Source organism: Sander lucioperca, chromosome 6 (genome assembly GCF_008315115.2).
Source record: "Sander lucioperca isolate FBNREF2018 chromosome 6, SLUC_FBN_1.2, whole genome shotgun sequence".
Lineage (NCBI taxonomy): Eukaryota > Metazoa > Chordata > Actinopteri > Perciformes > Percidae > Sander > Sander lucioperca.
The window spans coordinates 2,549,277-2,570,233 of record NC_050178.1 but is presented as its reverse complement, the minus strand read 5'-3'; the positions used below and the strand labels follow the sequence as shown (position 1 = coordinate 2,570,233).

The 20,957-nt window shown below is 39.2% G+C and overlaps 2 protein-coding genes across 4 annotated transcripts; both read right to left on the bottom strand.

The window, feature by feature from the left end:
* Positions 1–87: 87 nt before the first annotated feature.
* On the bottom strand, positions 88–9,988 carry LOC116041731 (prostacyclin synthase). The gene is made up of 10 exons (XM_031287776.2): positions 9,737–9,988; positions 8,270–8,393; positions 6,383–6,558; positions 5,621–5,764; positions 4,967–5,094; positions 4,086–4,267; positions 1,532–1,685; positions 1,094–1,275; positions 530–681; positions 88–390 (listed from the first exon to the last, which is right to left on the bottom strand). The coding sequence occupies exons 1-10, from the start codon at positions 9,802–9,804 to the stop codon at positions 240–242; spliced, it is 1,461 nt and encodes a 486-aa protein (XP_031143636.1). The 5' UTR covers positions 9,805–9,988; the 3' UTR covers positions 88–239.
* A 983-nt stretch (positions 9,989–10,971) lies between these two features.
* thumpd3 (THUMP domain containing 3) lies at positions 10,972–20,553 on the bottom strand. Of its 3 annotated transcripts, none has more exons than XM_031287739.2 (10): positions 20,433–20,553; positions 19,686–20,027; positions 19,379–19,456; positions 18,868–19,296; positions 17,909–18,039; positions 15,128–15,197; positions 14,793–14,908; positions 14,594–14,698; positions 14,249–14,372; positions 10,972–11,320 (listed from the first exon to the last, which is right to left on the bottom strand). In XM_031287739.2, exons 2-10 carry the CDS (start codon positions 19,932–19,934, stop codon positions 11,129–11,131), a joined length of 1,494 nt encoding a protein of 497 aa, XP_031143599.1. In that variant the 5' UTR covers positions 19,935–20,027; positions 20,433–20,553; the 3' UTR covers positions 10,972–11,128. The 3 variants fall into 3 exon arrangements, with proteins under 3 accessions (XP_031143599.1, XP_031143602.1, XP_031143601.1); XM_031287742.2 differs by having other exon boundaries at positions 20,429–20,490; XM_031287741.2 differs by having other exon boundaries at positions 20,313–20,441.
* Between the last annotated feature and the right edge of the window lie 404 nt (positions 20,554–20,957).

Genomic DNA, 20,957 nt, shown 5'->3' with positions numbered 1-20,957 from the left:
AATGTGGGGTGCAGCACAAACGTATATGACTGTAATAGACTCACCAATCACTTTACCCAAAAACCTTAAAGAAATTTGACAACACAATATTGTACACAATGTATTATTTATTTATAAATAACAATTAGATACTGTATAATATAAATATGGAGTATAAAAGTACAAAGAGCATATTAACACTATAAATAATGTGCATGTGTTGAAATGTGCATACAAGATATGTGCTTGTTTTTGAAGTCCTAGTGTGTATTCCTAGGTTTGTATCGGACAAGCAGGTCTCCCTCTGGCTGTAGCATTCCAAATCCATAACGACTGGCATTTACCTCCGGCATCTGAGCATTTGGGTCACACAGCTCCAAATCATAGTTGGTCAACACCATGTAAACAAACCTGCCGAGTGAACGCGGATGAAACATGAAATTAGAACATTAAAGCAGAAATTAAAGTTAACAAACTTCTCCATTGTGGAACATTTTTAGGTCTTAACAGATCATAAAGTTACATGGTGCACTACTTCTAGGACACTCACTTTCTGATGGTATTGATGGCAAATTCTTTTCCCACACAGCCATTGGTCCCTGCGCCCCATGGCATGGTGTAATATTTCAGCCGCCTCCCTCCTTTATAAAAATCTCTCTTCACTGATCCATCTTCATTCAGGAAGCGATCGTACTTGTATTTCTAAAAAGGAAACACATTTAGAGATGCAACCAATTAGAAAGGACATGTATATATGTATGAAAATTTGCTGGAGCATTCAGTTTGATGTCTGTTCGTTTCTGGTGGACAGAGTTTCTTAATGCAGCCTAACTGCGATGTCCTTCCCACGCCTATTAGCCGTGTTTCTGTTCCCGTGCTCAGCTAATCCCTGAATGGTCCAAAGCTTGACCTCTCCCTGGGTAATACAGGGTCAGCCTTGTGTAGGCGTTGATTCCACCTTACATAAACAACTACGCTGATTACATTTAAGTCTGCCTCCAAATAGTCCCAAAGACAATTACTACTATTCCTGTTGGCAGCACAAGAAGGTTTTGATAGACTAAAGAGGTTGGAAACAGAACATTTTTCACTTTAACAAGACAGGACAACTAACCTGTGGCTCGTGGTGAATCTCAGGGTCCATTTGAGGGCTGTTAAAGGGGAACAAACACACCCTGTCTCCCTTTCTTAGCATGTACTCTTGGCCATCAGCCATGTGGAGGGTCTTTTCCTGCACGACCTCTCTGGTGATGAAGGGGGCAGCAGTGAGTCTAAGTGTCTCTTCCAAGACGCTATCTGGGGAGGGGCAGAAAGAAATGTTAATAACAGAAAAAGAGCAGCAGCGGGTTTTTTTCATCCGCAATATTTCTCTGGTTTTTATGAATTCTTTTACTAATTTGTATTATGTATGCATTTAAGTGCATACTGTGTATTAGATTTCTTGACATGTGAATCCAGACTTTAGTTTCTGCCTCATCTTACTGACAATAGGAACAAGCTACTGCCAATAGATTTCTCTAGGTTTACACAAGTGTTGGGATCAAGCCCTCACCAAACACAGGGGTGTTCACAGGTCTGTCCAGTAATGAGGTCTCTGAGGTTTCCATCAGGGAGATCCCGCTTAACTCCCTCTTCACTGCTGTCAGAGCTTCAGGATTTGTCAATAAGTAGCCCAACAGCCAGAAAGCAGCAGGACCAACATTACCCTGAAAACAAACAAAGACTAACATGACGACAATGATAAGATCTCTCTCACTGTGGCGTTGCATAGTGACAGCGCAGGTGGTTATTTGGTTATAGCAAATAAGAACATGACACCCATGGTACTCACGTCTATCTTCTGTTAGAGTTGCAACGAAGCACACATGTAAACTAAAGTTAAGTTCAATTAAATAAAAAGCCTAATGAATCTTTAGTGCTGACGAGATAAAAAAAACAAACAGTTTCCTTTCATGTGCCTGGGACGAGAGGAGCTAGCTCTGGATAGTCTCACTACTGGCAAAGCTCTGGCGGTAACCGTTTACTTAATAAGGAAAGCCGTTGGAAACCTGAGGTCCCCTGCCATTTGCCTGCGTCCAAGGGCAGGGCAACCTATGAAGCTATTTATTCTTTACAGCAAACTGTAAAAAAAATAGTGCACTGTGGAAATTTAACACAGCGAATACATTACCACAGTATTGGCTTTTAAGTCACTGCAGTTACACCACAAAGTGTAATTAATGCTTATGTTAACATACATAAACACTGCCGATGACAAACGTAGTGTTAAAACATGCGTCACAAAAACGTGACATTGTCCAAACTTTTATGCAGAGGTATCACAGACCTGAGTGTGGGAAAGCTTGAAGTTTAAACCAATAACACTGTATTGACAGTGATCACAATACTGTTTGTCCCTACCGCAATGAATGTGTGTGAAATGAACATGTATTTGCATAACATACAGAGGATTTGTTGGATAGTTAACTAGCCAACAAATACATGTTAATTTATTTCACTTAAGTTTTGGGGAAATTAAAAATGTGACTCAGAGATAACTAAAAAAAATTATGACTTGTAATTAAATGGAAATAAAACACAGTGACAATTACCACAAAAAAAGGATGAGTAAGCAGCCTACAGGGTAAGACAAATTTTTAAGGAAATATCTGATTAATGCCTTTGATGAAATAAACCCCTCCAGCAGGGCTATGGGCAAGACTGTATGAGTCAATGCCAAGTCCCATGTAAGTAAGTCAAGACCAGCTCATTCAAGACTAAAACCAATATAACTAATAACCTACTTTTTGTTTTGTAAATTTAGAAATAGCAATAATTTTCTTGGAAGAGATGCAGTTATGTATTACCTGACATTTAAACACCTGACAAACCAATTGAAAGGTTTTGTCAGTTTTTCAGGAGAAACACTGTAAACTGGGTACTGTAGTGACACAGAAAAGCTGTAAGTAGACAATAATTTCAAGTCATATCCTTTTTTTTTTTTGACGCAAGAAATAGTCATGACAACATTCAGCCTAAGTCCAAAACCATTACTGTAAAGTACTCTAGCTTATATTTCTGAAGCCCTTTCATGACTTGAATTCTCACTTAAAGGCAGAGTAACTGCTGTGAAAGCAGAAGTGAACAGCACACTCATGTGCTAAATAAGAGTACTGCACAGGGGGGGGAGGAAATACTGATTTTTTACTTAAGGTACCAATACAACGAAGTCGAAAATTCTCAACTACAAGTAAAGGTCCTGCATTCAAAACCTTTTTTAAGTAAAAGTTAAAAAATTATCAGCAAAATGTATTTAAAGTATCAAAACTAAAAGTACTAAAAATAGCCCCTGTGCGTGATATATTTTGAGATAGATTAAATTACTAGATTGTTAATACTGATGCAAATGTATAAATAGCATTTTACTGTTGGAGCTGATCGAGGTGGAGCTAGTTTTAACTACTTTATATACAGTTAGGTAGTTTAGTCCAGGGTCACAAGATGAATCTGAGGGGTCCTGAGATGATTAATGTGGTTGGAAAGAAGAAAAAACAAAAGTTCAGCTGTATAAATTCCTATTATTTTTTGGGGGGATTTTTCTCTGATCTTTGCCAGTATTTGTGAAATATTAGATAATTCTACCTCTTTGGGCCTCAAACTGCTATTTAATTTAAACTATATAAGAAGTTTAAAGGGGAAATATCTCTCATAGACATCAGAGACTTATTTGGGGCCCCAACTTCTGTTAGGTCACACAAGAAAAGAGTTTGGACCCATTGGTTTAATCTTTAACAATGTGTTGTATTTTATAAGCTTACCATATTTTGTTTTAGGTAAAATATCCATCTGTAAAGTAAGTAGTAGTAAGGGCAGGTGTCATGTAAAAGGAGTGAAGTAAAAAGTACATCTAGTGGATTAGAAGTTTAAAGTAGCAGAACATTGAAATACTTGTGTAAAGTACCTCAAAACTTGAACTGATAAAATGTATTTGGTTACTTCCCACCACTGAGGATACTGTAGAGACACAGCGGCATCAAGGTCATCTGACTGAGCAGACATTTTTCCTAATCTCTAGAGGTGATCACTGACTGGAATTCTGTTGTTACAGAATGTTTCTTCTGACTCACCTGTGTGGCCCAGAGTTGCATCAGTACAGCTTTCTTCTGCGTCTCTTCATTGGCTCCCTCCTCCTGCAGGAGCCGCCTGTAGGCGTGGAGCCAAGGGCTCGACCCCGAGTCCTCAGTCAGACCTGCTGGAGCCAGAAGCTCCCACAGTCTCTGCCGAACACTCTGGACTGTCCTCTTCTCCTCTGTCACAGATAAACATCACAATGTGAGTGAGTGGGTGGGTGAATCACAGGCAGAACATAAACATTTGAGCCTAGTGTAAATAAAGGTATGACAGGCACGACTGGAGGTGGTGTGCATTGTATTGTAATTGTCCGACTTGTATAGTCATATAGAACAAATGCAACTCTAAACAATGATACAGCACACAAAGAAAGACAAGGCCGTTGGGAAATAAGGTGTATCTAGTGAGCTAACGATACAAGTTAGATCACAATCTGTAGAAGACTATGATGATGAACTGTGAATTGTTTAAGTCTTCAAAAGCAAAAAAAAAAAAAAGGGCTCCTAGACGCTATGCAAGCAACTGAGTAAGTGAAACTCGCCATGGCAACTGCAAAACAAATCAAAACATCCATCGATGTCGTCAACGCAAGTTAGTGACAGATGTAAACAGTGAAACCCATGCAACGCCATCTTATGACTCATGGACTGTAATGCTGATGATCCAAATCTAGACTTTGAGTCCTTGAAAAGCGCTATACAAATTCAATTTATTATTATTATTATAAGTGACAGACTTTTTTTCTCATTTATTCGTCACAATGCTCTCAGATAACTGCAGGCTCCCTGGCTGAAGCTACTGATCAACTGATAAAGAATATCAGTGGGCAGTGGGGAAGTTTTGACTTAATTGTGAGAGGTGTTGTCAGTGTCACTACCTGGCTTTAGTGTGCCTCTCGCCATTTTGGTCAAGAGACCATCAAACTTCTTGTACTCCTCATAGATGCTTGAGGGATCTGCGCTGTTGTTGTTCTGTTCTCCTCCGAACAGCGTCAGATACCCCGCCCTGCAGAGAAAGTAGAGATACAATAAGTGTGGGAATGTGCGGAACTCTCCGGTTGATGAATGGCGGACATTGTTTTTTGTCTTGATGGAACGATAACCAGCCCACACAGTTTTTTTCTGTTTGAATGCACACAAGCCCTTTCCACTCTCCTCATGGTTTCACAGGAAACATTACTATCATATAGCGTTTCAAATTCCAGATATCTACTCGATCCTTTGTTTACTAATGATAGCTCCATTGAGATTCAGCCAAAATGCTCGACCGGAAAGGTGACCTCAAATATTTATGTGAAAGAGTGTAGTCATCCTACATTTTTCTTGCTGTGTTTACAAACAGAAGACTACAGGGTTGACTGGTGTGTAAACTGTTTAGCGGAAGGCTTTTGACATGAATGCTTCTTTTAACATAGTTAAGAGTGTGTGTGTGTGTGTGTGTGTGTGTGTGTGTGAGTGTGTGAGTGTGTGTGTGTGTGTGTGTGTGTGTGTGTGTGCACGCGTGTTTGTGTGGGAGGAGGGGGCACTCTTACTTGAAGAGTAAGCTGTAGGAGAGGTTGAACAGTCCCTCCTCTTTCCAGTCTTTCTGGTTCTGAGGCATCTCAGCTTTCAGTGAGGCCTGCAGGTGTCTGCTCATGGTGCTGTTGAGAGCGGACAAATCCATTCCTGTGAAGTGCCTGCGGACACAAAACGTTGCAGCGGCGATAAGTAAATGTTAACTGCGGGACCATGGAGGGGAACTATGTAAATCATGTCACGCTGATTGATGGTGTTGACATGACACGCATTATTACTGCTACTTGTTGACCTAGTTGCCTTATTTTCTCTGAGGTAATATAACATAGGTTTTACATTTAGCAAATGTGGGTAAAGTGGTAACACAATAAGCAAAGAAAGGAGGAGAAAGCTGCAAAGACAAATAACTCATATGCAACCTGAAGAAGGCAGTGTGCCCAAGCGTCCCTCTTATAAACCTATAAAGATAACACTGAGTATGTGGCTCGCCCCTGCTTTCTTTGATGTCTGCCAATATCACACTGGAGTAAGATTTCTTTCAGTTCTACACAATGAACAACTGTGTAGAACAACTGAGCAATAACAAAACAAGAGGCCCTAAAAACGAAATTCTGAAAAATAGGAATGGTGTTTTTCTGAATTACCCACAGTGATGCTATTCATGAGACTTGAATGGGTGGATTCCCACGAACAATTTTTCCGTTTACATTTACATAAAATGAAAATGAAAATATACAGAACAAGCTTTCAGTTTGGAGTATAAAGTAATGAGGACATACCTTTTGGTCATTGCTTTCGCTTTAGCCGGCTGGTGATGCGGGAGCCGCAGGTTAAAGATCCGTTCCATGAGCACCTGTGCATAGCGAGTGAAGTCCAGGGAGTCGGAGTCATTGATGACCGTGTCGTATGAGTGCGGATCCAGCAGCACAGTCACGTAACGTCCAGCAACACGTACCTGTACATTATCGGTGCAAAAGTAAAAATACATGAGATACATTCAGGTATAATGCAGCAAATTATTTTGCATGCATTTCTGAAGGTTTAACTATATTGTATCCCAATACAGTAAATTTCTGATGAAATGCAGTATTCCTCAAATCTTTTGAATAACTTAAAAAAGTCAGGATCACACTTATTGGAAACATCATTTGTTAGTGTCACACAAAAAACATGAAACTGTTTCAGGATAATTTAAAAATCATAGTGTATCCTGATGTAAATTCATGTTGCATGGTGGTATCTGTAACATGCTGTTACATAGATATGAATATATATTCTTTAATCTCTAAAATGTATTTTACAGACACATTTGGAGATTCCAGATTATATTCTATATGAAAACAAGCAGAAAAGTATATACCAGTGTGAATTAAAGTTTCCCTTTATTACTTTACAAACAGGATGTTGCAGTTTGGACATTTCTGTTATGGTTTCTGTATTTTGCCTTGTGTTTTGTGCTTTTCTGTTGCTTCCTTGTTGTTTTCTGTAAATTCCCTGTTTTTGTTGGTTATTCTGTATTGTGTATGTTTTGGTTAATCCCTGAGTTCTGTTCTCCCTTGTGTTGTGTCAAGTTTCTGTGTTTAGTTGAAGTTCCTGTTTTATTTTGATAGTCTGATTTCTGTCTTGTCATGTCTAGTTTTACTCTCTGTGTTCCCGCCTTTGTTGATTACCCTGCCCCGCCCTGATGTGTTTCACCTGTTGTATCACCTGTCCCTCATTTGTTCATTACCTCGTGTATTTAACCTCTGTGTTCCCTTTTCCTCTTGTCAGATTGTTTTGTGTCTGTTTGTGCCCGTGCCCTGCCACCCTGTGTATGTTCATGTCCTTCCCTGCGTTCTTTTGTGAGTTTTTCCATGTGATTCTTTTCCTGTGGTTTTTCCAGCCTCTGTGCTGTGTTTTTTTGGTTGCAATAAATCCTCTACGCCAACTTTCTCCTGCCTGCCTGCCTCTCTCTGCGTTTGGGTCCACTATTACTCACTCCTCGCAACAGCGATTAACCAAAACATACACAATACAGAATAACCAACAAAAACAGGGAACTTACAGAAAACAACAAGGAAGCAACAGAAAAGCACAAAACACAAGGCAAAATACAGAAACCATAACAGAATAACCAACAAAAACAGGGAACTTACAGAAAACAACAAGGAAGCAACAGAAAAGCACAAAACACAAGGCAAAATACAGAAACCATAACAGAATAACCAACAAAAACAGGGAACTTACAGAAAACAACAAGGAAGCAACAGAAAAGCACAAAACACAAGGCAAAATACAGAAACCATAACAGAAATGTCCAAACCGCAACACGGGACTTGCCTTTTTCTTTTGTTTCAATCTTTCTAAATTTAGCATCAGAAGTGACTACCAAGCATTCAATATATACAATATATTAAGTTAATTCTTGACTTTGGAAACAATCTCACCTCAAGGACCATTTTGTAGCTGATGGAGTTTTTAATTGTATTAAATTATCTTCTTCAGTGGAGGGAGTTTGCCCAGAATTGTAAAAGTTAAATTTTTTTCTGAGAAGACTTTAAAGCTGAACCTTTACACTAATATGACATCCTTAAAAGTGCTAAGGAAAATTAAAATGTAAGTATTTACAGAGGTGAGATTGTTCTGTCAAATGTACAGTACATCATCTTCAGGTTTCTTCTACTCACTGTGAAAATGTCACCATGTTTCTGCTTCATTCGATTCAAGAACTTGGATGCATCTTTTCCAAATTCAAGTGCATGGCCTAACCATGGGATAACGCCTTTGTCTAGAGGTGGATCACTCTTGGATCTAAAAAAAAAATAAAAAATTACAAATTAATGATTCAACTGATTTTGTGTATTGAAAAAGTTGGCTTATCTGATCTGACTGTAAATTGGGGATACTTAAACACACAGTCCTGTGGACAATAAACAACACAGTGAATCTTATTTGCAGTGGTGGAGGATGTACTGAATCTCAGTACTTAAGTAAAAGTACAAATAACCAGAGATATATTTACTTTAGTAAAAGTAAAAGTACAACAATGAAAACTCTACTTAAGTAAAAGTAAAAAGTACCTGATTTTAAATGTACTTTAAGTATTAAAAGTAAAAGTACTTGCATAACGATTTATTCTCTTAATGTCTATATTCTAATCATTAAAAAAAAACAGTATGGGCTGTCGTATTTTAATTAAGTTAGTTTTAGGTTAATGTAATTGTGCTTACCATCTGTGGCCCAGTTTACATTCTGACTTACAATTCTGGTTATCTATCAGGGTGATCTGCATGAAGCTCGACTTTGCATTATTTCCCACGGGACAGTGAATGCTGCACACATTTATTTAGCGAGAACGCACGGGCTTGGACAACAAGTACGTGACTTCACAGCTGAGGAGGACCGAGAATGTTTTGTACTTGTACTTCGTTACATTCCACCACTGCTTATTTGACACATGCATGTCCTTCGTTGTCTGCCACATAGGCTACACAAGTGCCACAACGCCGCAAGTGTTTGGTGTCATTGTACACACAGTGCAGTCTGTTTGTATGACTAACCTTTTAGTCAAACCCATTAACAGGGATCAGTTAAAAATATAAATTACATCACAAAAAGGAGTACATCAGAGATTCATTTTGTAGACCATTTGCCTCAGAGGAAAACAAAAACCAGTTAAGTGTAGACTCTCAAATAGGACGCTTCTAAATGTAACACTGTAGTTTAACCACATTCCTTAGGATCAAGAACAACCCATTCAACTAATAAATGGGTTCACTTGACGTAATGATGCGCAGTGAGTCCTTTATTATTATCATCACCACAGTCTTATTATCCATACACTACTTAAAAGTAGGCTATGTAAAGAAAACCAATAATAGTGTTACTATTACTGTTAATAATGTGTTAATAATACTGTTTAAAAAAATAACTAGGTCAAAAGGATTTTAAACCAGGCGCGAATTTACATCACAATCGACAGCAAAAACACATAGATGTTACAAGAAATCAGTTGACATGAGCACATCATCAGATTCAGTGTCAAAAGCAGTATTTTCCCCGTTTTCTTTGTTCTGGCAAATATTACAGTATTTAGTCTACAACATGCATAGGACAGTAGGCTACAAGTGAATCTAATAGGCCTATTAACTCACCTCGATCTGTTTGTGAGGATCAAATAAAGCAGGACAGCTTGGGCAAGCAGAAAAATGGTCCAGATCATCTCGTGTGTTTACTTTCCCGCTGCGCTGAGTCAATGGAGTCCCTTCAGCTCTCATGGCTTTTTATGAACTCACAGGCACGTCACTGTCATCTGCGCTGCTCATTGCTAAATCGAAGACGTTGACGTCATGCCCGTCATCCTGAGTACAACCTGCGACCCAGTGACTTTGATTAATACAAGGAAATGAAACAATACTTTTAATTCCCCTTAACGCACGTTTTACGGGTTTTACAGGCTGTGTACAGCTGCCCGTATGTGTTCCTGGAGATTTGGGCTTTAGGTGGTGACCTATGATGGGGAAGTACCCGCACTTAACGTCTGCCTGACTTTGAAATATGCTCGTGTTCAAACTATTAATATTAATCCTGTTTACAGCACAATAGTTAAAGCAGAATTATCCTCCCATGTTAACTTCAGTTCATTCCTACTATCAAGACCCGAGTTAAATCTACATTAAATTCACCGCACAACCTTTCTGTCTTTGCTTTTTAGTTTCATGCTAACTCGATTTTCATTAACAATAACTGCTACACAATTCTATACTATTTTCCCTGTTTGGAACTATCCCTTTGATGTTTTGGGTTAGGCAATACTTTATTGAAAGGCCAAAGGGAGTTTTATACCGCGTGCAAATGTTCACGCACACAAGTTATTACTATTACTCAGTCTGAGTTACACACAAATAGCCTTCCTTTTTTACTCAATATCAGTTGATATTGTTATTGTTGTGTCCTGTCTGCTCAGATCTGCACGTCGCTTTTGGAGAAAAGAAGGAACGAGTCTAGACATGTGCTGGCTCGCAAGTAGACATTAAATAAAAGACTGGAAAGCACACACTTTTTCAGCAGGTCAAATATGAAATAATATTAATAATAAATATAAAAGTACACCTTCCCATTCTACTCTGCACGTCTTATTGCTGCGTGGCACTGACAAAGAATGTTTACATCAACTGACATTTTGTTTGAATCTTTATTAATCAGAACAATATGGCAATATGTGCAGGGGGGGGGGGGGGGGGGCAGAGTCGGTCTGAGGGGTGCAGTTAAAACCACCTTCAGCAGGTTTATGAACAGCAATATGACAAATGAACTGTCATACAGAGTGTGAGAACCAATACACTGCTTCTGAACATAAAAATAGCTTTTCTCTTTCCAGTTAGCCATTTTTCACATTAAACTAAATGAGAAATAAAAATGTACACACAAATGCTTGGCAAGCTTGACCAGAGAATCTGAAACCTGAAAAAAATAATGAAAATATAAAAAATGTCAATCCGTAATGGCCTTAAATATAAATTCAGAACCTAAATGCAGAGCAAGAATTAAGAGAGCTCCTTTTCGCCCTTCTCATCCCCTTTTTCATTAACCGTCCCTCGTGATTCATAGACATCCTCCGGAGTTTGGCCAAACACGGCCCCGGTTCGCTTGAGGAGGTAGACTCCAGCATGTAAACCCCCGACATTGACCCAAACAGTGTGCAGCTTCCTCCACAGCCCTCCCATCCTCGAGATAGCCTGGAGACAACATAAATCATGTGAGGGCAAACTAACAAATTACACATTTGTTTTGTGTAAAACGAAAAAAAGATATCTGTGCTTAGACAAATACAGCTGGTAAGTCTTGTTCCATGACTCAGAGACTGAGCTAAGTTAAACCTGCATCACTCAAACTCGTGGGATGAGTTAGAGATTATTTCAAGGTAAATTGATTCTGCACGCAAACTTTTAAGCAGGACTATATTAGGTTGTTTAAACTTGATGGAAAGCTGCATAAACATAAAAAAACACTGGCATTTACAAATGATCACACTTCAGTAGGGAAAATAAAACCAACACTGGATTTTTCCATTTCACAATAGAACACCATTTTTCTATATAATAATATTCATTATTTGAGTTTGACTAAATCTAGTAAAGCACATATAACACAAAGTGTCAACAGTAAACTGTGTAATTAACAGAGTTAAACTTTTGCAACCCATGACCCCATTCAGAGGTCCAACATTTTCATAGCACACTTAACACTCTTAATCTGATTCACCATTTTACTCGCCATTTGTAACATTCTTTCTGTGTACTGTTATTTCTAAATGTAGATACAAAAACACCACCATCACCTCATTGACCTCATATATACACTATCAGTCCGTCTGTCAGTGCACCACTTTAAATACTGCTAGAAGATAATGAATGATGTTACTTTGCATAACTTGTATCATCTTTTTTTGTCATGGCTGTATATGACAACGCCCATAGTGACATAATACACTGGCCCACCTACTTTACTAAAATACCTAAAATGCCAAATAGGTATGTCTCATTTATGTGTAAAGAACAGATGTTCAGTCTGCCCCTCATGAGACATGACAGCAGAAAGTCCAGCCACCTTAAGAGGTGTGCTCACAGTTCATTGTTGACAAGAGTCGTCTCAATGCACATCCTTTTAATTATTTTTGACAGATTCATTCAAATTTAAATAAATATAGTTGATGGGCAGGTTTTGATATTTCATCATGTAAAAACCAGGGGAATTGTATTTAACGGTTTTCACAGGAAGCCAAGGAAGTAATGAGTAAGTGTGGCTTTTGTTTCTTGCACTTCCGAATGTTGCGTCAGACTGCCATTTATTTCTGCTGTGCTTATAGCAAAGGATGTTACGCATTTTGGCTACCACTATTTCATCTATTTACATTATGGTGATTTCAAACCCTATAGGAGAAGTTTTAACTGCAATAACATGTATTTCATGTTTTTGCTATACACATACACACATGGCATATCCTGTGGGCTTCTGATTTATCAGAAATATAAAGTAGCACTAAGCAAAACACTGAAAGAAAAATAGATTATTGCATAGATGTACAGATTTGCAAAAAGTGACTGTGGTTAGCCAGTTGCTCAGGCTTACAAGATGACCACTGCTGTTTAAGAATTACAAAAAAGAAAAAACCCAATTTGAATTAATTATTTTTAGAATTACTTCCATGGGAACAGGTTGTATACTAATCTTGTACACACAGTGTACTATTTAGTTCAATCTTGACACGTCTCCATCCTAAGCTCCCTGAGGTGTGGAAAAACCAGAACCATTGATTATACAAGGGGTGGAGATCAAAACAAATACAGTCGTTCTTGGGTGGAACGTGGTATTTATAGTGTGTATTGTCTTTCTGTACTAGGAACACATATCTACTCAACGCAAATGGCGGAGCATCAGTGGACGCGCAGGTTGCAGCTGCACCCGGTCCATTCATCAACAGTTAATGATAAATCAGTCCCTCTAGGAATTTGCGATGTCGCGATCGCAACAATTCACGCAAATTCAACCAATTACTGTGAATTCGGTGCGCAATTTTGACCAATCACCGCAACTTTACAGCAAATTTCACCAATAACTGGAGTTTCCCGCAACTTCAACCAATCACAACAGTCCCACGTGCCAGACTTTGCGTCAGTTATGTGACACTGAGAGCCACTGACCAAGCGGGAGTGAGAACGGGTTGACGTAACACACGTACGTTGCCAAATTAATTTCCTTGTTTCTGATATGAAGACGAGACGTGTTCTCTTAATACATCCATGGTGTGACTCGAACAGCTCACATTTACCAACAAAACGTACAGCGAAACACTGTGCATTTCAGACCGTCCTGCCAACCTGTATACATTTTAACATCAATGTACGCTGTTTCGATCCTGTTGGCTCTCTGCAGCAGGCGAGGCTGCTGCCAAGTTCCCCCGCGACTGACGTGCGCGCGCGCACACACACACACACACACACACACACACACACACACACACACACACACACACACGAAAAACCGGAGCTGAGACGTAGAGGATGACCTAAATTGAGGACAGCTACGCTCATTATTGTAAGTGCAATGATAAGTTCTAAGTCCAATAAGTAACGTTACTTTATCAAACTGTATGAATGTGTGTCCCAGCCCATGCAGAGCTGCAATCTGCAGCTCTGAGGTCACAGAAGGGTGAGTGGGCATGGCTTAGCCCCCCTTCCCAGCACGGCCCATGTGGATACGTTTCTAACAAAGGCATTTCTTTCTTTTTTTAAGATTATTTTTTGAGCATTTTAGGCCTTTATTTATAAAGGACAGCTGAAGACATGGAAGGACATGCAGCAAAGGGCCGCAGGGCGGAGTCGAACCCAGATGCATTTCTTCTGAATTTCCTTGCCATTTGTTTATTCGTTTGAGTTAGGTGTGGCTTTATGAATAATACGGCTGCTGGGAAAGGCAGTCGTGCTGCATGCATAGCCCGCCAACAGGTTAACATTAACATTTGGATTAAGCAAACAACAGCTAGCATGAATTGTCATCAGGACAGGATTGCACTGTGATTTACCGGTATTTGAAATGTATATTCCTGGAAAAAATTCTCTTATCTTAGCTGAAAATCCTGCTTTCTACATGAGATATACGGTTACCTTGGCCAAGCATTTCTTGTCCTGCGTCAACAAGACAGCCTTTCCTGAGCCTGGTGTGCACACACGGGCCATTTCCCTCAGACAGGAGGGGTACAGGTCCCAGTTTTTCTTCCTAGAGCCCATTCTTCAAGAAAACAGAGAGATTTTACCTCATGGTTGACGTGAAAAGTGCTTAAAGATAAATCCACTATTAAGTATTTTCTGTTTCAAAAATCAAATTGTCAACTAACAGCTATAGCACCGTGGTTACGTTAGAGTCAGCTTAGACCTCGACTGGGACATTAAAGTATTCAAAACATCGACTCATTTAACATAATTTACTGTACACCACTGTTATTGTTGTACCTCTTCCCAAAGGGCATGTCAGTGATGATAATGTCAACAGAGCCGGTCCTTATGGGTAAATTGCACAGATCCCAACGCACTGTGTCAATAGGCAATCCAGAAGCACTGTTTGAAAGGATCCAAAAAGGATTATAAATCATTATGAAGATCATCAACTACACACAATTGTATAATGATGTCCAGCTGTGCACCCTCTCACCTGCCCTTGATTGCCCTCCGTTTCTGGATGTGACATATATTATTGACAGTGCGGTTAACTGCCATGTCATTGTTGTCACCGGCAACATAGAATGAACTGTTAAATTCAATGGCCCCCTGGAGAAGAAAAACAAAATTCAAGAAAGTACAAGTAAAAGTGCATGTTGAGGAGTACATTGATTGTTTGGCACTTGAAGTCTTCAGTCTGTAGTTCACTCATGAAATGAATTTGATGAAGATCAGAAGAGGTGCTAGGCAAATGACACTGTTTATATATTGCACTTTTTCTTTTCATTTAGGCAATACTGTAGTCTAGCTACAGAAGTTATGTCTTACCTCCAATGGTATAGCTCCAGTACCGCACATTGGATCAAGTATTACATCCGATGCCTGAGGTTTACACAGCCTGTCAAGACAGTATGAAAATAACTCCAGTGCAACATCATGTCAATATATAGCATCCACCAATTCTGCTGTTCTTCCCCTCAGATGTCCGCAACATGTTTCAGGTCCTGACTGACATCATGCCTGCTGCTCTAACTCATTAGACCCCGATTAATTTGAGCACTTCCCCTAACGATTTACATTACACATACATTTCTATAGTCCAGTCATGCTGTCTTAAAACTAGAATAGTTAAGAGCCTTTTACTTGATTTCATTGTTTTTTATCATCACAAATAACCAACTTTTAACTTTTAACGTTAATTAAGCGCAAATCTACCGCACTTAGCAGCAGTGGATACAGGTTTGACCTGCCAAATTACAACAAGTAGAATCTATAAATGTAAAATTCTTGAATTTCATCTAAGTAATTTTGTATAGTTCTTTGGTTTGTACTGTTCTCGTTGTACTGATTTGAAATGTACACAAACAATATTTTTGTTTCATGAAGTACCTGTGTAATTGCTGATTATTATTTATTTATTTTGGATCATATACTGAATGAACCTCTGAAACTCAGGACAGATAATACTGTTCTTGTGTAGTGTGTTTAAATTAACTATTAAAGTAATGACTCGCATGTATCTGGACTAGACAAATCTGCCTTGACAAACCATTCTCCTCCCTGTATGATGCCTAAAATTACTGAAGGCTTTCAACTTGGTCAATAACCTTTGCCAACTACTGTCTCTAATTCCACCTCTCTTCTACTTGTAATGTGTACTTAAATGCACCACAAGCCTCTGTTGTGGTCCCACTGCTACTCAGTGCTTCATCCATAAATCTGGCAAGCACTGTCACTAATGCTGATGATGCTGATGATGCCCAAAACAAAACACAAATATTCTAGATAAAATGCACATATCTCTGTGCGAGAGGCTTACTAAATCATTTAGAAAAACTGGTGTTTCAAAACAGAAACATCAAAAACTGCTATTTTAACTGTTTATGTATGTGCCTATCTTCCTGGAAACTGTTTGTAGCCCAGGCTTGATAATGACACCCCTATATTATTTTAAGGCATTCCTTTTATTTTCCAAGTTATTTAAATGTGGTCAAAAGTAGTCAGTAAAAGCTATGGGAGAAAATAGTGGAAAATGATTTAACTTTCACTTATTCTTTTGTTAGCTTTGATGGGCTTGTGAATAAGCCAACGGGTGAACTTGGGTCCGTGAGCTGACCAATCAGCTATCAACTAGGCTGCGTTAGATCACTAGATTTACGTCTCCTCACGTCCCTTTTGGCGCCTGCATCGGGACGTAGGAGGCTGCCGTCATTCACTCGAGCGAAAGAGGTGTGCCTGAATCCACTGTGGTCACGGGGTTAAAGGCAGTGAATTACATTTTAATGGTCAGGTTTTTGGTGGAGATTTGAGAAATGCTACGCAGGGGAGGTCCAGTACACAGAAGGATATTGAACCACATCGACTCCTGAGGTCCCAGAGATCACAAGAGTTTCAAGATTCCCAGTCCACTTGGCTGGGTGGCGAGCTACAGGATCGAGAATCTGAACTTAGACGGATTGCCCTGGATTTCCTTCTTCATGGTGGTAGGACAAACAGAACCAAAACTCATATGGGCCCCAACGTTGAACATCTCTGAACTCACGTCAAAGAACAATTGAGCTCATAAAACTGAAAAGGGTTTCTTTTATGTGTGCACTTTATTATTTTAGTTTGTTGTTTTTCATACCTGTGTTTTATCTGTATGTATGCCAAATTTCTCAACTTTATCCTGGTGTCTTAGTTTCTTTATTGATGTTCAATTCTCTGGCTCTTAACAATCTAGTTTTCTTCTGATTCTGGTCCAAATTCACACTGATATCAACTACATAACACTACTACAAGCTATTTCATAAATGTACATTCTTACTACATTGTAATAAGGGTTACATGTTACCTAGCAGAGGTGTTTTTATTTCTCAATTTTGTTACGCCTTAAAATAAAAACTAAGGTGTGACTTACATATTTATCTCAACAGAGAAGTGTTGTTCTTGGCTAGAATGGTGGTATTGGATATGCCAGTATTCAGTCACGGAAAGCACCTGCATGGTTACTCTCAGAGAAGAATTGTTGCACAGCCCCCACAATGTCTTCAGGAAATATTCCATTACAAAGTATCAGTAAAAACAAATTGATCCTTTTATTGTCTCTGTCTTTTGGCCAACTTTAATGTGAACAGACAAAGACATTGTTCTCGGATTATGATTGGACACTTTATGGAGCACTGTTTTTCCAGCTTCCGATTCCAGCTGATGAGAATTTAGTATGTGTCATTATCTTTGCCTGTTTGCACCTTTTGCATCTATTTGTTTGAATGGGCGTAGCCTAAAATCTGCTGTAACTGTAGATGAGAGTCTGCGGTTGCAGCTTGGCGGTAATTTTTGTCAAAGAGTCTTCCTCCTTCCTCCATGACCTTGGTAGCTGTCCAAGGTGTCATTATGACAGCAGTTTAAATGTGGAATTTGTTTGACTAAAACTTTGTCACATCAAAACAACCTTTACGTTGGGAACCACAATGATCAGCCAATCAGACATTTGGAATTGCACCTTGTTTGAATAATATACATGTTAATAAAACCCTTGACTTTTAAACAAATTTGGGGAATCAACTATATCCTGATAAAATCCCTGAGACATTCAAAAACAGAGCTTAAACAGTGTTGTAGAATTACCTGAGCATGCCATAGCACAAGGTAGACCGCAGAGTAGTGGGTCCAAAGTGACTGATGTTTCTCCTGTGAAGACTCTCTTCTGTGAGTGCAATGCCGATCACCACCTCTTCATTGTGTATGTTTAGTAACACCTACAGTACAGGAACATATGGTGCATGATTAGAAAGCACTTATCAACATAACCATGCATACATCCTTATATTCTATGGAGCTGAAATAATCGGAAACAAAAATTATCGCCAACTATTTTGATGTGGATTTATTGTTTCTTAGGTTAATATTCCAGTCTACAGTATTATCTTTAGTAAACTGAAACTTGCCAGCACAAAGCAAACACATACAGAATTTACAAAATATTTCAACATGTATCCAACCACACCTTTAAATATCTGCTCACTCAGAGTAGGCACTAAAACTGAATTTAGGATGTGGACAAACATTTTAGTTTTAAGTTTTTGTAGTAAACTTGTATATATTTTAAATTATCTGTTCTTATATTCTATCCTATTATTATTTCATGTATATTCTGTATGTGAGCCTGATATTTTTTTGCTGCAACACTGGAATTTCCCATTTCTTTTGGGATCAATAAAAATCTATCTATCTATCTATCTATCTATCTATCACACACACACACACACACACACACACACAGCAGTAAAACCCTTTTCTACAAAATGTAGACAGCCACAGATTGTCATCATTGTGTGAAGCCTTGAATTCAAGGAACATACACATCATCTTCATCATGATACAATGAAGCATTTTTCAACTTCTCACATAATGTGAACAGCTTATCTTCACAGAAAATGTTCTCTAACAGAGTTGTTATTTTTTCTTTTGTTACCCCTTAAACTAAACATTAGGTTATGCCTTGCAAATGTATCTGAACAGGCAGAGTTTTATTTGGCCAATGCGATTGTATTCACTTTGTGTCGGTCTAGTCTGAACAAGCATACCTCTATGTCAAACTTTGTCATGTCTGCTTTCCACAGGAAGTATTCTTGCACGGCCCCACCAAAGTCTCTGGCTGCCTCGTTAGAGGAAAAGCTGTGTTTGTCACCAGCCCTGTTGCACGTCACACGAAACTTGATGGGTTTGGCCTCGGGTGCTGTCTCCTCTGAGTCCTGCGTGCTGGTCTCCGTGTCAGCTGTGCTCTCCGCCTTTGTCGGGCTTTCAGCAGCAGACGCCGCCTGCGGTGGCTCTTGCTGCTCAGTGTCAGCAATGGCTGCATCAGTGGCCTCACTATTAGGTTTTACTTTGGTACCATTTCCTCCTTTCCGGTAGCCTTTCTTCTTTTTTAGGGCGCCATTTAGTTTCCAAACCTCTAAGGCATTAGTCCAGGGGAGTTTGGAGGCAAGCTGCTGCATCTCCATCAATGTCTCCTCCTGCACAAAACACAGTGTTTATTACCCTTACAAAAATGTGCTAAACATCAGCTACAAACGAATAACGCTGGCTGTAAGTTACCTTTGATTCTTTGAACTGGTAATGATCATATTCCTCAACCACAACAAACAGGTTGTCCACAGACCTCAGAAGATGGACCTACAGTAGGGAGTTCAATGAACAGGTAGACAGATACATTTTAGATGTAGGTTTTCTGTACCCATTTTTTCACCTGGCAAAATTAAACTGGATCAACATAATCAATGGGCTCCATATAAACAGCTATTGCCATTCAGCATCAATGCAAAGTTTTCTGCGTGTATAATGCAAATTGATGGTGAAGAAAACTTTGGAAGAGCAAGGCATGCATTGGCTCCAGGTTTCCTACCTGATACAGCTTGTCAGTGGTTATTGGAAAGTATATGCGACCACGATCTTTGCTGATTCGTGCATCAACCCCAATCTTCTCATTGACCTCTTCTGCAGCGGTGTGCTCAAACCCTGTGGGCACGGTTGCTCCAATGGTGACAGTAATGATGTCCCCAGTGATCTTATCATTCTCAGTGGAGGAAGAAGTGGATGGTCCCGCAGTGTTATGGCCCGGCTCTGCAGTCCCATCTTCTTCCTGGGAGGACATGCTGTATTTGTGGGCTGCACTTCACTAGACACAGAGGTATAACTGGCAGATGTGTATCACAGCTGGTGCCAAGCTCAGAGGGTCAAATGTAACCTGGTGGAAGAGAGAGGTATTCAAACTGTCAATCCTGCATATTTTGCCCCAAGTTACTCAGGCATGATAAGTCATTTTGCAAGAGAGCAACGTGTTATAGCTACATATCTATTGAGCACTATCATTTTCAATTTCAATTCATTAACAACTTTTATTTGAACATTGTGAATAAACCTGTAACGTCGTTGCTAGAGAAGCAACGTTACCGGTTAACTTAGCTGGCTAACGTTAGCTTTAAGGAGCTAAAAAGTTGTTACGATTAATAACCATGCTAACGGTACCCACAGATACGGCTTTTATATTAAACCGCTGCCACATCGCAATACGTGTTTATGTGATCTTTAGCAGCGACAGACAATAGTTTAAGAATTAGTTATATTAAACTTGCTAACTGTACTGACCAACCTGTCAAACACGAGGCGGAAACATGCTTTCGCTCAGCTGCAACAATACCGAGGCTTCCGACGGGAATGCTCCAGAATAAAAGCATCATCTCTACAAATTTAATCTGACAAAAAAATACTCCTCAAAACCATGACCTGCACAAGAGTGACATTTTAAAAATACTGTACAGTGTCCATTGTACAATTATTGTTAAGGTTTTATACTTTATGCCAAAAATACTCACACACATTAAGGTGGTCAGTGTATGCAGCAAAATAACTGGCATGCATAGGAACATCAGGAACCCTCCTCAGACTTCCATTAGCTAAAACCAATATATTCAAACACTCCTTAATACCCTCAGCTGCCATATCCCTCCTCCTCTAGGAGGAAAAGGTTATTTGCATAACGGTTTGACTTACTGTTTTTTTTTTTTTTATCGTTTTAATTGACTGAGTATTTTTTAGTGTTTATTTATGTTTGGACTTATATTTATTTGTCCTTTGTTTTTTATGTTTGCTAAATGTATGCCTCCAACTGCTGCAT

What these genes read in the sequence shown, in the direction of transcription:
- LOC116041731 (XM_031287776.2), bottom strand. Translation starts at nt 9,804, where the DNA reads ATGATCTGGACCATTTTTCTGCTTGCCCAAGCTGTCCTGCTTTATTTG. An exon ending in TCCTACAGCTTACTCTTCAA is followed by an intron (nt 5,095 to 5,620) that starts GTAAGAGTGCCC and finishes CTTTCTCTGCAG; the next exon opens with GGCGGGGTATCTGACGCTGT. An exon ending in AGATTCACCACGAGCCACAG is followed by an intron (nt 682 to 1,093) that starts GTTAGTTGTCCT and finishes TTTCCTTTTTAG; the next exon opens with AAATACAAGTACGATCGCTT.
- thumpd3 (XM_031287739.2), bottom strand. Translation starts at nt 19,934, where the DNA reads ATGTCCTCCCAGGAAGAAGATGGGACTGCAGAGCCGGGCCATAACACT. An exon ending in CCACTGACAAGCTGTATCAG is followed by an intron (nt 19,457 to 19,685) that starts GTAGGAAACCTG and finishes TCCCTACTGTAG; the next exon opens with GTCCATCTTCTGAGGTCTGT. An exon ending in ACAAGAAATGCTTGGCCAAG is followed by an intron (nt 11,321 to 14,248) that starts GTAACCGTATAT and finishes TGTTGTCTCCAG; the next exon opens with GCTATCTCGAGGATGGGAGG.